At 40.0% G+C, this 16,233-nt stretch overlaps 1 protein-coding gene across 1 annotated transcript; it reads right to left on the bottom strand.

Annotated features, from left to right (window-relative positions):
* Positions 1 to 5,985: 5,985 nt before the first annotated feature.
* Positions 5,986 to 15,961, bottom strand: LOC110055454 (solute carrier family 23 member 1-like). The gene is made up of 12 exons (XM_089284832.1): positions 15,879 to 15,961; positions 13,485 to 13,598; positions 12,754 to 12,911; positions 12,006 to 12,097; positions 11,098 to 11,165; positions 10,364 to 10,520; positions 10,245 to 10,269; positions 8,773 to 8,896; positions 8,533 to 8,689; positions 8,186 to 8,439; positions 6,786 to 7,059; positions 5,986 to 6,519 (listed from the first exon to the last, which is right to left on the bottom strand). Exons 1-12 carry the CDS (start codon positions 15,894 to 15,896, stop codon positions 6,200 to 6,202), a joined length of 1,761 nt encoding a protein of 586 aa, XP_089140958.1. The 5' UTR covers positions 15,897 to 15,961; the 3' UTR covers positions 5,986 to 6,199.
* Between the last annotated feature and the right edge of the window lie 272 nt (positions 15,962 to 16,233).

Raw genomic sequence — 16,233 nt, 5'->3', positions numbered from 1 at the left:
AGAGTTTGACACCGGCTATCTTTATAACGGGAATCGGGGAATCGGAAATCGGGGAATCGGAAATCGGGGAATCGGAAATCGGGAAATCGGGAAATCGGGGAATCGGAAATCGGGGAATCGGAAATCGGGGAATCGGAAATCGGGGAATCGGAAATCGGGGAATCGGAAATCGAGGAATCGGAAATCGGGGAATAGGAATGGGGAACGGGGAACGGGAAACGGGGAATCTTTAAAAGCGTGAATCTTTAAAATGGGGAATCTTTAAAAGCGGGAATCTTCAAAAGCGGGAATCTTTAAAATGGGGAATCTTTAAAATGAGGAATCTTTAAAACGGGGAATCTTTAAAATGAGGAATCTTTAAAATGGGGAATCTTCAAAATGGGGAATCTGTAAAATGGGGAATCTCTAAAAGCGAGTGATTTCTTGTCAACCACTGTTTCGACTTTCCATCGTTGTTCCTGGTTTTTATGATGAAAACGGCTCCAAACGACCCTTCCCCTATCACATCTTGTTCGCCGAGATCATTCCACTTAAACTGTGGAAGACCTTCAAAGCGACCGATTCTTTCTTCTTTAAAGTGAATGCAATGGGCACTTTGAAATAGTCTTCTCATGACTGCATGGCGTAGAAAGAGGTATCATGAAGCACACAATGACGGATTATACGCGAAATTCGCCGCCACATCGTTCGGGCATCGAGCATCGAATTACTTTCTTGCTGGTTTTCAGTGTCACGTCGTTCAAAATAAATCAAAATCAAAATCAAAACAGTTCAAATGATAAAGTCCAGAATCTCGAAGAGAAAGAAGGTAAATATACGAAGACTTTCGCCAAGATTCAGGTCACAGCAATGTTTCTTACGCAAGATATGCGGAGAAATACCCAAATTCATAGAGATTTTGATGGAGACGCCATGCTGGCGCCCATCCGGACGACGGCCGGAAACCAGCGGAAACATCTGTCACTGGGTTTTGCTTCAAAAGCGTGAATTTATCTCTCCAGGAACTCAAAAACATTTTAAAAATAGTACTTTTTCTAATACATGAACTGTTCAGATAGCCAAATTCCCTGAAATAAGTCACTCTTTTAACCAACATGACAGCTTTCTTGCCCGTCATGTAAATGCCGCGTCACGCAAAAGCTTAGAATTTCGAGCGTAGCCTAATACAAAACCAAGAACCCACTTGGAGCGAAAATTTGTATGAATATTAGTTTTCAGCTGCTCTTATACATCATGAAAGTAAAATCTGAGAAGGATCAATAGTTTTGTAGTTTGAATTTTAGCGACGTCATGTGAAAACCAAATTTAGGGGACTGTTGATTTATCGATTAAATAACCATAAACGTGTTTTCCTTGCCATATATTTGTTGTTAAGTCGTAAGACCTTCCATCAGCACATGATAAGGCTAGGACAAATATCCATCGCTGCGAAACTCAATTTAAAAACGTCACAGTCCGGAGTTACGATGAATCCAGGCGGTTCGATTCTTTGGTCGGTCTAGCGGATCTCAAAGAGTGAGAATCGAGATCTGAACCGCTCCACTATCCCGCTAAACCGATGTACTTTAATAGCGTGCAATATAATTACAATGAATAAATTCCACAACTGTCTCTGTACCTGTTGAGTTGATACATGTGACAGAATAAATAGCTTCCGGTGGGAAACTGAGAGATTCTCCCTCACGTTTCAGTAAAAATTAACGCTATTAAATATTCCCCATTTTAAAGATTCCCCATTTTAAAGATTCTCCATTTTAAAGATTCCCGCTTTTAAAGATTCCCAATTTAAAGATTCCCGATTTTAAAGATTTCCGCTTTTAAAGATTCCTCATTTTAAAGATTCCCCATTTTAAAGATTCCCGCTTTTAAAGATTCCCCATTTTAAAGATTCCCACTTTTAAAGATTCCCCGTTTTAAAGATTCCCGCTTTTAAAGATTCCTCATTTTAAAGATTCCCCGTTCCCCGTTTGAAAGATAGCCGTTTGACACCTCTATCATGTGCTTATAATTTTATTACGTTCATTTCAGTATTGCAAAATATGTTTTAAGTTCCTAAGTATTGGCTCTGGAGGGACAAAGTTAAGTTTGAAATATTCCGTGAACATGTTGCTTACTTGCACTCTATATTATGACGCCGGTCCGGCCCGGCTATTTGATTAGTTCGATTAGAACTGTCTGCAAGTACCGAAAATGTAGCTTCTTGACTGGTCTAATTACCTCATTGACTGATTTGTTACAGGCTTATCACCAAGGGCGGATAGGCACATGAAAAACAAAGTCTACAGGCTCCCCTGTCCCCGCCCCGATCGCTTTGCTCTCCGATCGATTCTTCTGTTTCGCGCTCACCGAAATTTTTTCCGTCCTCGCTGGGAGCCTGTTCGCAGGCTAGATGTAGTGCATCCGATTTAATCTGTAGACACTGTATGTAAACCCCATATCAAATTAAAACTCATAGAGCTGGCTATCAAAGTATACGAAGGACTTTCGAATAAAATGAATCGCCAAATTTTTCTATACATTTTGATGCTGGCGTCCAAATCCGAAGTTATTATTGTTATCACATTTTGAAAGCTACATGTACAAGTCAAAGCGAACTTTGTTTCTTGTTAATTTAATTTGTTTCGCAGTTTCTGGACACAAAATGCTAAAAAAAATTGCCTGCGTGTTGCTTTATTCAATCGCAGTAAAAAGTTACAGAACATTTCCAAAACAGGGTTAAAGAATGGTGGAGTGATCGTTCAAAAATCACTCAGAGAAAAAACATTTCAAAATAAAAAACTCACTTTGACTTAGCTTTCAAAAAGTGATTTGGATGCTTGCATAGAGAAACCCTGAAAAATTTGATAATTCATTTTATTTCAAAATTCTTGGTATATATGTACGTGTAGATTGATAGCCAGCTTTGTTGGCTTTAATTAGACATGCTAAATGGCGTGGGTGCAAGACACTCTGAAAGATATAGGGTGACCCGAAGACAAAGAGCTGAAAATTCAAACCAGGAGCTGAGATCAACACTAAGTGTTGACAGGATTGATGACCAAAAGGTTTTATCACATTTGGACAGCTACACTGTAAGCACCTGGGTTTCTAATGCATGCAAAAACATACTTAAGATGCTTTTGAGAGAAGAGAGAGTTGTGTTGCACATTAATCAAGTTTACAGTGCAAAAAAAGTATGAAAGAATGTGAGGACCAGAGTTTGTGGGCTTAAAAACATTAAAACAATTCAAGCAACAATGTTCAAGGTTACAGTTAATGTTTCATTTTGCACTGACAAAGGTAGGCAAGCTCTAGAAGCCTTTCATTTTTTGCTACATATGGTGCAAACCTTTATGCATTAATTAATCCAATCAAAATTTGAGTATCAAATTCAATATTGTTCTGAATTTTCAGCTCTTAACCTGAAATGAGCAGCTAATAGCCACTCTGAACAAACAGAATGAACTGATTAGATAACTTCATGTAGACATGCGAACAAATTCCTTCTTAGGCTAATAACCTAAATGAGTAATAAAACTCAATTTTCAATATTTACCTCTGGAAGGAAAATGGTTAGTACAGTGGAACGTCTATATAACGAGGTCCTCAGTATAACAAATGATTTTCATGGCCCCAGTAATAGTAGACTATACGGAAAAGAACCTTGATACAACGAAACCCTGTTGTAGTGAACGTACTTTGCCAATTCCTCGGTACTTCGTTATATCAAAGTTCCACTGTAGTTTGACATTACTATAGCAAATTGTCTTGAAATTTGTTGTAGTCATCAACGAAACAGGGTTTTCATGTACCTTTATATAAAGTATATAGAAAATAACAGATGACGAACTGATCAAATGTAGATTTGACTTGACATTTTATTACTATTTAGTTTTGTACCACACAACTTGTGTGCAGTACTCATCAGATAAAATTGCCAAATGGGAATTTACATCATTACACTGATTTGAAATACACGAGCGACCATTGGAAATGTGATAGCTATAATAAGCGAATGCTTTTACTAAACAAAGGAAAGTTGGAAACTACGAAGAAACACTGTTATTATTGAAATACAAGAGAAGGTTTAAAATTTAAAATTTAACATTTTTCAGGAGGAATTTGTTTGCATGTTTACATGAAGTTATCTAATCAGTTCATTCTGTTTGTTCAGAGAGGCTAACTCAGGTTTACAAATAATAAAGTACTTCTCCTAGAGGCGTAGGTTACATTCCTGTACTGCGGGGCGTAGAAAATTGAAATTTTTAATTTCTAAGAAATAAAACAAGGAATTATATTTGCCTGTTTGCGGTTAGGCGTTATAAACATGTTGTTCTTGTTGTTTTTTTTAAAAGTAATTATTATCATGCTTCTTTTTACATTTTTGATGAGGCTTACCGTTTTAAGCCCTCTTTCTTAAACATCAAAACGCGTGCACGCCTTGACCTGCCTTCCTGACCTCGTTATCATCGCTCTACTAGTGACCAGTTCTACCGATTCAATTTGATACAACAGCTAACTCATCATCATTGTCCTCTGAATTTGTTTCATCTTCCAGTTGCTGTTGAGTTGATATGGCATAATTTTCCGCTTTGCCAGCCGATAAAGTTTCAGGTCAAACAAAACCAAATTTCTTGGCCTGGTCATTGTGGCTAAGAAAGTCAATCAAAATACTTCTGATAGAAAAATATATTTGTGATCTTCACTGATTTTAGTCCTTGCCTTATATCTTTCTATGGGCTTCCCCTCTCTAGTGCGACAGATACCAACAACTGCCTTCACTATAGCCATAGCTAGCCATGGATAGCAAAGTCGCCACTCATAAAGAGAGACTGAACAATAAGGTCGGAAAATAGCGAGAACTGTCAAAACGTCAAGGCGGCTGTCAAAGTGCGTGGTACGACCATTTCAACGACACATCCGCCATTTCCGACGTTTTGAAATGACCGTAATTAGCCGAATTAGTTTTACAAACGATACACAAACGGAGTTCTTCACAAGACATTTGAGACCTTTAATTTGTGCTAATAATTTTTCTAACCGTTAACGGTTTTCAATGATGTTGTTAAAAGTGTGACAGGCCTGACACGACTCCTGCGGGTTTCGTGATGTTGTATGTAATTAGTTTGACCTTTATAGTTTTGCTCTAACGAGTATATCTTTTAGAGGTCTGCCTCTTATGTACGAGATAATGGGTGGTTTCCGAAAAATCTCTCGGAGCGGGGGTTGTTTCTCAATGATATGCCATTTGCTCATTAAAATCTTTTTGAGATTTGGCACTAATGGGTTGTATTTTATGACGAAAGGCAATATGATTTTTTGCACCTTCTGTTTTTCCCGTAACGCGTATTTTCTCTCTCTGAGAATTTGACTTCTGCATGGGTCTTTTCAACTATGTTGTTTGGATAGCCTCTGTCGCGTAATCGCGACTTGAAATTATGAATGCTTTCTTCAAAAAGTGCTTTTCAAGAGTTAGCTCTAAGAAGTCTAAGGGCTTCCCCTTTGATGAAGCCCTTCGCCACACCGGGGGCGTGACAAGAAGAGAAATACGTGTACTGAAAGGTTTCAGTAGGTTTGAAATGTGTGCGAATGTCTAGGACTCCTCGTAGAATCTTTCGCCTTTAAATACTGTAGTGTTTAGGAAGTTTGTATCTTTCTCTGATATCTTAGCCGTGAATTTAATGGTAGTATGATGCCTGTTGGCTTCTAAGATAAAGAGATCAATCTCTTCTTTTGCTGTATCCCACAAAGAAATATATCATCGATGTATCTTTTCCACTCGAGTGGTTTCGTTTTGCTCTTGTTGGTGATTTCGGTTTCAACTGCGGACATAAAGATATTGGCAAAAGCAACTGCCATTTTAGTGCCCATCGCAGTGCCGTGAGTCTGAAGGTAGTCTCTTCCACAAAATTAAGCTTTTTTACGCCTAACGGTTAAATTTTTGGCCCTTTTAAGGCTAACGGTTAAATCCCATTGAGACACTCAAGACAAGACAAGGCACAGAAAAGAGATCTTGAGTCTTTTACTTTCGTGGTTAATTTTTTGTCGCTTTATTTTTTACAGCTAACTTTTAAAATTTCCCAATTTTCACGCCTAAGGGCTAAAGGTTTGGCCCGTTTTACCGCTAACAGTTAACCCCAGTGAGACCTTCTGAATACTCTATCCAGGCATTAACCCGAAAAAATCCCAGTCATGTAGACCGTAAAAATGCTACTGTATTTTACAGTTTAGAATCAACGTCCTTCAGTTCTTCATTAGCTGTTGGCGAGCGATCTTCGTCGTTGTACGGCAGGAAGGGCAAATACTTGGCCACTTTGGAGCTACTGATGCGATTGAGACCAAACGGCAGATCATAGATCTTAATAGAAGCTGTTTGAAACCGTTCATCGCTCTCATCTGATAGATGTTTCCTCCAAGCCTTGAGCCCGCGTTCTTCGATGGTACCAGGGATGGTGTTGTCAAGAATTAGTGCAACAATGCAACCCACGGCCATGCTTGTTTTGAACAGGACCGTCAGTATCTGATCGATTTCCAAAATACCTACATAATAAAATAATCTGCTGTTAATTTCTGATAGTAGACTCACACGTACAGAAACGTAATTAAAAGCATCTCTGAAATATTTTTCTGAAAACCGTCACGACAATTATTGCAAAAAACGGTGGAGGTAAAGTCTGCATTTGAGCCAAGCGGCCAACCGGGCCGACGCCTATCTCCACATTCTGTAGCATGAAACGACGAGGAGTAATTCTACTCTCCTTTGGATGGGATGCTAGTCAATCGCCACTTAGCATTGTAAATCATACCTGTGTCAATCGCGTTCGGGTGAGTCTTCATGTAATATGGTAGAGCTAATCCAAACACAATGGAAAATCCAACGATGAACAAGTTTCTGGAGGAATTCATGTCAGCAAACTGGATATTAGAGATTCCAACAGCGGCGATCATTCCAAACATGACCATTAAAACTCCGCCAACAATAGGCTGTGGGATGCTGACGAATACCGCGCAAATTTTACCGACAACACCAACAACCATCATTGCAAGAGCTCCAAACTGGACGACGCGAAGACTGCCAACCTAACAAACCAAAAAACGCCTTCAATTTAGGTTGGTTTAACTGCACTGATGAACTGTTTCTCGATGGGCGTTAGGTCGGTATCTGCCGTGCGACCAAATTGTTGGATGAGTTGAGATGATGTTGTTCGGTATAGAGGTCGGAGGGGCATGCTCCACGGAACATGTACATTTTCATAACCTCAGAAACGCTATCAATGCCGCTCCCTTCGCATGGCTGCACCAATTTTTGAAGCAATAATGTTTGGCATGTCCCTCCCGCCCCCCAATCTCTTAGCCCCTCCATTGCTATCCTATCATAAAAAAATGAAGGGTGCTTTGGTTCACCGGTAGATGCATGGACGTACTTGCTGAAATGTCGTTAGGACTTGCTGCTTTGCGTTTTCTTTGGGTGCTCCACTGCCTTTGTTTCGTATCTACCTTACGAACTATGGACTATGGAACTGAGCAGGGTGCTTTCAGCAGTTGTGTTTGGCAAGTCCTTAGAAAAGGTTTTATAGAGAATTTCTTAGGAATTTAACATTTAATCGGTAATGGTTTGCTTTCCAGGAAAAAAAAGGCCTTTGACTAAAAGCCGAAAGCCCACGATGTCAGTTTAATTTGAGCACATTTGCTTAGGATGGTTTGCTCTTCCTTCCCGCGTTTTCAGGCTGTGTTTGTTCCTAATATATCGATACTTCCGTACCCGGACTAAGCCAATACTCCACGATTTTTTTTTAAAACACCGCACATGATCTTCTTGGAATTGGAACCGTGGTCGACACTCAGACTAGAGAGTCATCCTTAAAGCTACACGAATTTCGCCCGGGTTGGGAGCAGCATGACCTACCTAGGATGAAAAATGGTGTTTATTAGGGCTGTCATTGAGAACTGTTTTGAGACGTTTAGTAGCCGTTGACTTGACCAATGGAATAAGACGATGAAACGACACCAAGCATGCAGCCACTCACAAGTCGGTTCAAAGACGTTTGCCGTTCGTTTGGATGAAATCTAATTTGCTTTCTTGCTAACCAATTCCAAGTTTGGCGATGGGATGACCCGGCATAAACATCAAATGACAACTCCGGGAATGGTGATTGATACTTTCTTTTGTTTGGTCGAATACAAATAGTATGTTGATAGCGTTTACCTTAGTAATCCCGATGGCCCCAATATTTTGACTGTACGTGGCTGTACCACTTCCACTCCCAAAAGCCCCTGCGAAGAGGCATCCAATACCTTCTATTCCAATTCCACGGTTGATGGCGTGTTTTGGCGGTGGTTGCGCTCCTGATATTCTCGCGCAGGCATAGTAATCTCCCACAGAATCTATAATGGAGGCCAACACCCCAGCAAGCATCCCAAACACCCCTGCAACACTGACAGTAGGCATTCCCCACTGACCTGGAAGAATACCAAAGTACAACGGGATTTGACAACACTAGCGACAGAGAGTACAGAAATAGTTATTTACGCTCGCTCATTACTTTAACTTACCTGGATATGGAACTCTGAACCATTTGGCTTCTTTCACCACAGCAGCCCTGGCGTCAGTTCTCGCCATGTACTGAGGAATGCTGGGATCAGAAGGAAAGCCTCCCGCTGCAGTGATGATGGCACAAATTACCCACGATACTGCTATTGCTAGAATAACCTATGTGGCAAACCACGAGACAAGTGATAAGGTATGGAAAGACTTCTGAAAGAAATGTAAAAAAAATGTCCACCTGTTCTCACCGGAAATAATCTGAACAACGGGAAGCGACCAACATAGAAACCTCCCCGTTCTTTGCTATATCCGGGCACTGGAATCTTGACATTGGTAAGGTACTGTGAAAACAGGGTTACTAACACGGTACTCCTGAAACACACATAAAACGATAAATTAAGGTTAACAAATTTGACAAGGCAGGTCAATTCTATCTAGATTTTTATCAAATATCAACTGATATTTGACTTCAAGATGATATAACTAACTTGCTACACTGAATGAGAAAAGGAAGTATCAAAGTCCGTCCAAGAGAAACCTAAAGAGAAGAGATGCTACAGATGTGATACAACTGAACACACTCAGGATGACAAGCGATGTTCCACCAGAAACAAAGAATGCCAAAGATTCCACAAGGTAGGTCATTTTGCTAAGTACTGTAAAACTAAAAAAGCGAAAGGCTCAAATGAGAAGACACCCAGGCGATAGCAACCAAACTATCAATCGATCAGTAAATGAGATTAACTCTGAGGATAGTCCCGATAGGGAGCGTGCGTTTCTCATTGTTGATGGGAGATGAGAACAAGCGATACCTGCTGCCCAGAAATCAACTTTCCGTTATAGGAAAATTAGTACTGCGGGGAACACGGATCATTATTCCTTCTAGTTTACGTGATCAACTCCTGCATCTTGCTCACGAGGGTCATCCAAGAATAGTGTCCATGAAGAGCTGACTTCGTACCAAAGTGTGCTGGTCGGGGTGTGACAAGGATTTGGAAATGTTTTGTAAGACCTGTCTTCCCGGCCAGATGGTCAGTATGCCTAAGCCACCAGAACCTCTCAAGTGGACTGAATTGCCCTCAGGTCCATGGCAACGCATGTCAGCGACGTTATGATACCATCTCTGTCGTCAGGAAACCATATCCTCGTAGTTGTTGACTACTACAGTCGCTATATGTAATTAGAAGTCTTCAGGTCTACAACTGTTGACAAGGTCATTGCAACTCTGAGGAAGATATTCCTTCCCCATGGACTGCCTGCTATTATCACTACTAACAATGGACCCCTCTTTACAAGTGAAGATTTCTGTAATTTTTTTAAGAAGAACGCATTGAACACAGACTAGTCACTCCATTTTGGCTTCAGGAAAACGGAGAAGTAGAAAGGCAAAACCGCACCCTACTGAAGAGGATAAAGATTGCACAAATAGAGAAGACAAATTGGAAAGGAGAACTTGCGCGCGCATGCTTAATTCTTTTCTAATAATGTACAGAACGACTCCACCCAGCACAACTGGAGTATGAGCCCTGCAGAACTCCTGTTCCGCTGAAAGCTGCGAACGCGTATACTAGGGATTGAATGACCAAGAAGTACGTGATAAAGACAGTGAAGCTAAGGAGAACGGAAACGGGCGGGAGAAAAGATAAGGTTTTTACTTCTTTCTAATTCACATTCATCGTACCAGAGAGGATGGATTGTCGCAGGGGCACAAAATACTTACGTCATCGAAATTCCCCAGTGTGTACCTATAAAAATTAGAGATGAGTCAATCAATTAAATTGACTAGACATTAGAACCAAAAGTGTAATTAACAAAAGCGACATTTAACAGTTAACCTACCAGCCTCGTCTGCGGCCGATTGGAAGAGTGCCACTCCAACTAGGGTGATTGTAGGTGCAATGGTCAACGGTCCAATGAAGCGAAGAAGAAACCCAATGAGGCCAGTGAAACCGATCACGATTTCAAACAAGGAGGAGACCATTATGGCGCCTTGTATCTAAAAAGAGAACAAAAGAAAATTCTGAAATTGAAAGTAATAAGGGAATTGATTAGTTCTTCTTGAAGTAGACGGGAGATGAACTTTGTGTTACATATTGCCTCAACTTGTAACGCGGGTGGTAATAGGAGCAAAAACACTTTTCGAGTTGCGATGCAACATAACTGTGAAACAAGTTGCGAGAAAATGTTGCCTACATTATTTCGTCTTACTTTTTATTAATTGCGCAAAACATTGATATTATTTCAACCCTATACATTTATCTGTTTATTAATAAATGTCATAGTAAGCCGTTTTACTCGGCATTTTCCTTTTGGTTGCTGTTGTTGTTTTCCTTTTTTTTGCTTTCACGTGGAAATTCTTTGCATTTTTGTCGCTTTAAGAATTGGCTCATTGTTACAGTTTGCAAAGCTGTTGATATCAGTGAAATGAAGATATAACATGGGCTGTGATTATGATTCCAGCCCATTCCCTTCCTCGGGGCTCAAGGCATTAATTCAAGTATGATTAGGATAATTGCTGTTTAAAGCAAATTCAGAGGAACTTCAAGACTGCCTTGTGAGTTTATAGGCCTTACCTCTCTCATGCGAGATTTCCAGATGTCGTCATTGTTGATAAGAGAGCTTACAGTAGAGTTACTATTGTCTTTGGAGGAGAAAACATTCAAAGTGTAATATTTGTTCACAATAGCATTCTAAGTCGTAAGAGCAATGGTGTGAAAGAACCGAGCAAAAAATTCATTTCGCGCGAGAACCTGAAGAATAAGTGTGATGAATGTTTGATACCGAGTTTCCATTAACAGAAAAACCCGCTTCCATTTACTAACGAAACGATAGTAATACAAGTGCAAATGAATATATGAAAGATCATACATAAGAGTCAAAGGTTACACAGCTGTTGCGAAACTCGTCATCATAGTTAAAACAAATATAAAATTAGAATTTATCACCGTATAAACAGAACCTGCTCTTCGGTAATAGGTTTGTTTGACAAGCTCACTTCGCATTTTCTCAGTACTCGTTTAGTCGCTCATTCAAGCGTTGATATGGGCATTGATATGCAAAATTCAAAGAAACTGAATTCTCAACGTCAACCTTAAACGCGCGATTTTTCCTAATCACTGCTCTTAAGAGATAACCAGTATATGACGTAAGATATGGTTTAAAAATTTTCTCTGTAGGAATTGGCAAGCCTTTTCCGAATAATAACGATTAATAAGTGTAAAAAAGTATTTCAATATCTTTCGATACGCAATCTTTTGCGAAAACAAACTTACCCGTTTTACAGACAATGTGCGCTTTTCAGCCGAAAGAAAATCATTGGAAGCGCGATTATAACTGTTTTGTGTTCGCCTGTGGTTGTCGAACGATAACCTTACGAAACTATTCTTTGACTCTTATAGAAGATTTTCTATCATGGGCCATTAACAGGTCTTTTTGCTATAGGTTAGATTATAAATTATCCTTGAAAACTACTAAGACTGACCTTCAGGTTTGGGGCATGTCCATTTGGGAAGAGACATGATGGCAAATGTCGGGGTGAGAAAGGCAAAGGATCCTCCTTGAACCATAGGAAGCCTGCAATCAAAAAACGTTACAGCCTTTCACTTTATTAAATAACTATCCCTCCAATATCCTTATCAGAGTTATCAATAGCAGTTTTCTCCTTTCTGATTCTGATCTGAGACTTTTAAGACGGCTTACATTGTTGTCGCTTGCATCTAAGCGTGAACACGTGACGCAGACAGTGACGCGAAGTTAAAACCACCTTCGCGAATGGCGTATGCATATTGACACAGGTCGGGTCAATTTCTCTGAAGAAGTCTTCAATGTCCAATCTTTCTAACAACTTTGGGCGCGAAAGTTCGCATTACGGTCTGCTAAACTTCAAATGTTTCATGACCAATCATGCCAAGTTTGACACCGAATAAGAGCATGTTTCGGCGTCAGGTGTTCACGCTTAGATGCAAGCGACGGTAATTCATAAGTAGTAATTTTGCACAGCATGAACCCATTGTGACGACACATTTGCTAAATGTTGATCAAGTAATCCATGTCACAACCACTCGAAGATGGTTCAGGAAACAGGGCATAGCATTTGAAAATGGATTGCCATACATTAGAACAATGCATTATTATTTTGATATGTAGATAACGTAGCAGCACGATAAGTGAGCAAACTAAATCAATTCAGTGACCTTGATGTTAGTGGTGATTATCTGAATTTGTAATACCTGACTCCAAAGGTGCACTGAAAGAAAGTTATAAGTCCAGAGACGAAGAAAGTGGTGCTCAGTACTTCGCTGATGACAAGTGTGTTATTTGCAAAACACATAGGACCACTCAGAATAAATGGAACAGCCAAGGTTCCTCCTAACATGGTCAAGTAATGCTAAATAAGGAAAGCGGTGTTAGCAAAGACAAGCAAGTTGTACTTCCTAAATGTTCACAACAGTGTTCATTGTTCAATTCCTTTGTCAGCGTAGACAAGGAAGTCAGCGTGGCCGAGTGGTTAGGAAGCGGAACTTGAAATTCGGATCTCGCGGGTTTAAGTCCCGTTCTGATCACCAGCTGGTATTGTTTCGGGTTGTCCTTGGCCACGCTTGTTTTATAACCATCTGGTTTGTCTAATAATCATGTTATGTTGATTCACAGTTTGTTTCACTGTTTGTTCCGTTGGCCCTGAAAAGCCTCATTGGGAAGAGTGGTCCATTAAGATATTGATTGATTGAGTCATGTTATTTGACCATAACTTTCTAGGTTACGTCATACAAATACACATAATCTACTGACCAACCGATTCCAATCTATCCCAGGATACTACTCTCCCGACAGTAAAAATTTGGTGGAAGTCAGCGGGCACTCAGTTGAACTTTACTAATTTTAGGACACAAATCTTTCTTCTAGGCTTCACCTAAGGAAAACTATATGCAAAGAAAAAACTAACTACATCTATCGCCATTACCTGAAAACCCAGCAAAAAGCAGATGTACCATGGTGGGTTCTCATCGATAAGGTAAGACAAACCAAAGGCTCTTGCCTTCTTCTGGATTTTCGGTTGAGCATCAGTTTCAGAAACCTGCAAGTAAGGGTAAAAAATGTAAGTGAGTTAGGAAAATATACCAATCTGCCGCTGATACTTCCTTTTTAATTCCCACTTCAAGGGCACAGGTGACCGTGGTCCAGAGCAAGATTGCCTTTCTCTAAGTTCCTTCTAGCCTGCGTCGCAGACGGAAATTTCTCCGGTATGTTGTTATCGTCTGCGACGCAAGCTAAGCTTCCTCATGCCTCTTAACGAATTGAACGGATTGTCCAGTGCACAATTTATAATGTTTTTGGAATGTAAGCGCGCCTTTATTCGCATGTAGCCCAAACAAACATATTTAAACTAAGTCCAATTATCGACCTATACTTTGGACCTCACAGTGAACTCTGATTTTTGACAAGAGCAGGCTTTTACAGCTCTTTTACTAAACGTCAATTCTCGACAAGATCTCTATAGTAGAAAATGGACGGTCGAATGTCTCAGCTGCTACACATAATATCGACGGACAATGTATTCTGTGACCAAGGTTTGGAAAACACGGGTGCTTTGATTTAGCTGTCATTGCCGACGTGCGGTTTGTGGTTGACGTCGGCCTAGTTCCGAGAGTGCCGAAAAAGGGCGTGTCAAACGGCTGCAAGAGACCGCAGACGCTGAGTCCTCTTGGGTTTGGAGACGCCCTAGCCGAAACAGGTCCGCCTCGAGCGGGCGAGCTTATTAGCTGCAGGTCAATCCAACAATTTGGCACATCTTCTGATCTGCAGTCACGCTTAGTGTTTCAGGGTCATTGTGGCTATAAAATAAATTTGTGTCTTCTTCAGACGACATCGGAAATGATAAAAGAATAATAAAACAATAGAATCTTCCGAAACGTTATCAACATTATGGACCTAAGACTTATCTCTGTGGTACCACACAACTTAGTAGCAACTGTTCAGTCTTGAAATATAATCATGGGTTAGAAGTGATAATTTTTGAATTCTTTCATTGAGGTTCCTCTTACCCCAGGATATTATGACGCTAAAGCCCAAACATTTCTCGCCCTTTTGAGTGCTAATCAGCAAGTGTCTTTTTTGTGACGTTTACTCCAGTTATTCGTATTGTCGAAAACATGTAATTTGGGGACGCTAAAAAGCTCCCAAAATCATCATGTTAGTTCGCAACATTTGAACACTTCGATGGAGGATTAAAAATTTCACTTGTAACAAGAACGCATTAAACCTGTCAAAGAATTTTTGTCATAGTGAACACGATTATCGAAGTTCCGTATCCCTCGTAGAAAACAGTTGTTCGCAAAACCCGCTAGTTGAAAGTGGGTTCGAAGTTTATTTTTTTGCCTTCTATATCTCTACTTCTTTCGATGGATTTCACTTAGTTCCTTATTATGTAAATCAAGATATGATAAAATAAAATCAATCACATGCATGCTTAGCCGAAATAGCGTGTCAAATTTATTCCATTACCTTTCCACCGTCAATCTTGTTTTTCTTATTTCTGGATCATGACGAATCATTTGAACAACATGATTACTGTGTAGCATATATTTCAAAACTTTGCTATCTACAGTCCAACACTTTTAAACTTTGCCACATTTTCTCGCATCCTTCAGCTTATTATCCCGCTTGTGCTAGTATAGATTCTCTTGAATCGTGCGGACAGTTCATTTAAGCATAGACTTTGTTCTTGAGAACATTTCTTTGCACTTTTATTTGGTCTTGTGACATTCGAATGTCACAATAGTCTTGTCGAGTCATGTGGCGTCTGTTTTCAAATAGCAACAAGCTAAGTGGGATATGTTAATTTGATTCCTTGCAATTTCCACTTTCAAACAAGTCTGCCTGAAGCCTGTTGCTCGACATATATTCTCCCCATCCTAGTTATATCTGAGATTCATTATTAATTATGACCCTGTTCTTGTGATCATATGAATGCAACACTACTGTTTAATTCATCTCTGATCATATCGGCCTTTTCCTGTACTTCTTACTTAAGTTTACCAACAACGTTTTATAACTTCATCCGTGAGACAAGTTTATGTTTGAATGGCAGCAACACGCCATATTTTATGCCTTATTTTCATCAAAGCAGGTGTAAAATGCTGCCTGACTTATCTTCCTCGTCTGCAGCCTTCTACTCAGGGCATTTGAGTTATTCGAGCCTGGGGCGGGTAGCTGCCAGTAATATCATGGTGGTCGACAGTTTTTATATTGATTGTAATATCAATACTGCTGTCTATATTATCTTTTTAACGATTTAGAAAAAACTGTATTGCCAGTGTGCTGTGACGTACAAAATCAGTGTCAAAACTTGGCTCACCTCGATATCTTGTACCATTGCTCTCCTTTCAGACACTCGACAAAACCTTCAGTTGATCTGCGTGATGAAAACAGGCAACCCAGGCTGATGATACCGTGGAGTCTTATGAGTGCAATGTGATGCTCAAGTGACCAGCGTTATGGTAGAGATTCTCAATGGGGTTAACCGTTAGCCGTTAAACGGGCCAAAAATTTAGCCGTTAGACGTAAAAATGTCAAAATTTTGACTGTTAAAAAATGTTGACCTCAAAACCGTTGTTAGGTGACGAAAATGAAAGTTTCAAGATCTCATGCTAAGACTTTTGTGTCTTGTCTTGTTATTCGGTAGCACGGAGAAAAGCCGTGAGATTTGATAT

The sequence above is a fragment of the Orbicella faveolata genome, unplaced genomic scaffold, assembly GCF_042242905.1.
Source record: "Orbicella faveolata isolate gen_17 unplaced genomic scaffold, um_ofav_v1 contig_13, whole genome shotgun sequence".
Lineage (NCBI taxonomy): Eukaryota > Metazoa > Cnidaria > Anthozoa > Scleractinia > Merulinidae > Orbicella > Orbicella faveolata.
The sequence above is the reverse complement of the archived record's forward strand: the minus strand, read 5'-3'. Positions and strand labels throughout refer to the sequence as shown.

Excerpts from the sequence above, each read along its gene's own strand:
- LOC110055454 (XM_089284832.1), bottom strand. Across the intron at positions 12,912-13,484 it reads GCTTTTTGCTGGGTTTTCAG|CATTACTTGACCATGTTAGG; the intron begins GTAATGGCGATA and ends TTCCTTATTTAG. Across the intron at positions 8,440-8,532 it reads GTTCAGAGTTCCATATCCAG|GTCAGTGGGGAATGCCTACT; the intron begins GTAAGTTAAAGT and ends GTATTCTTCCAG.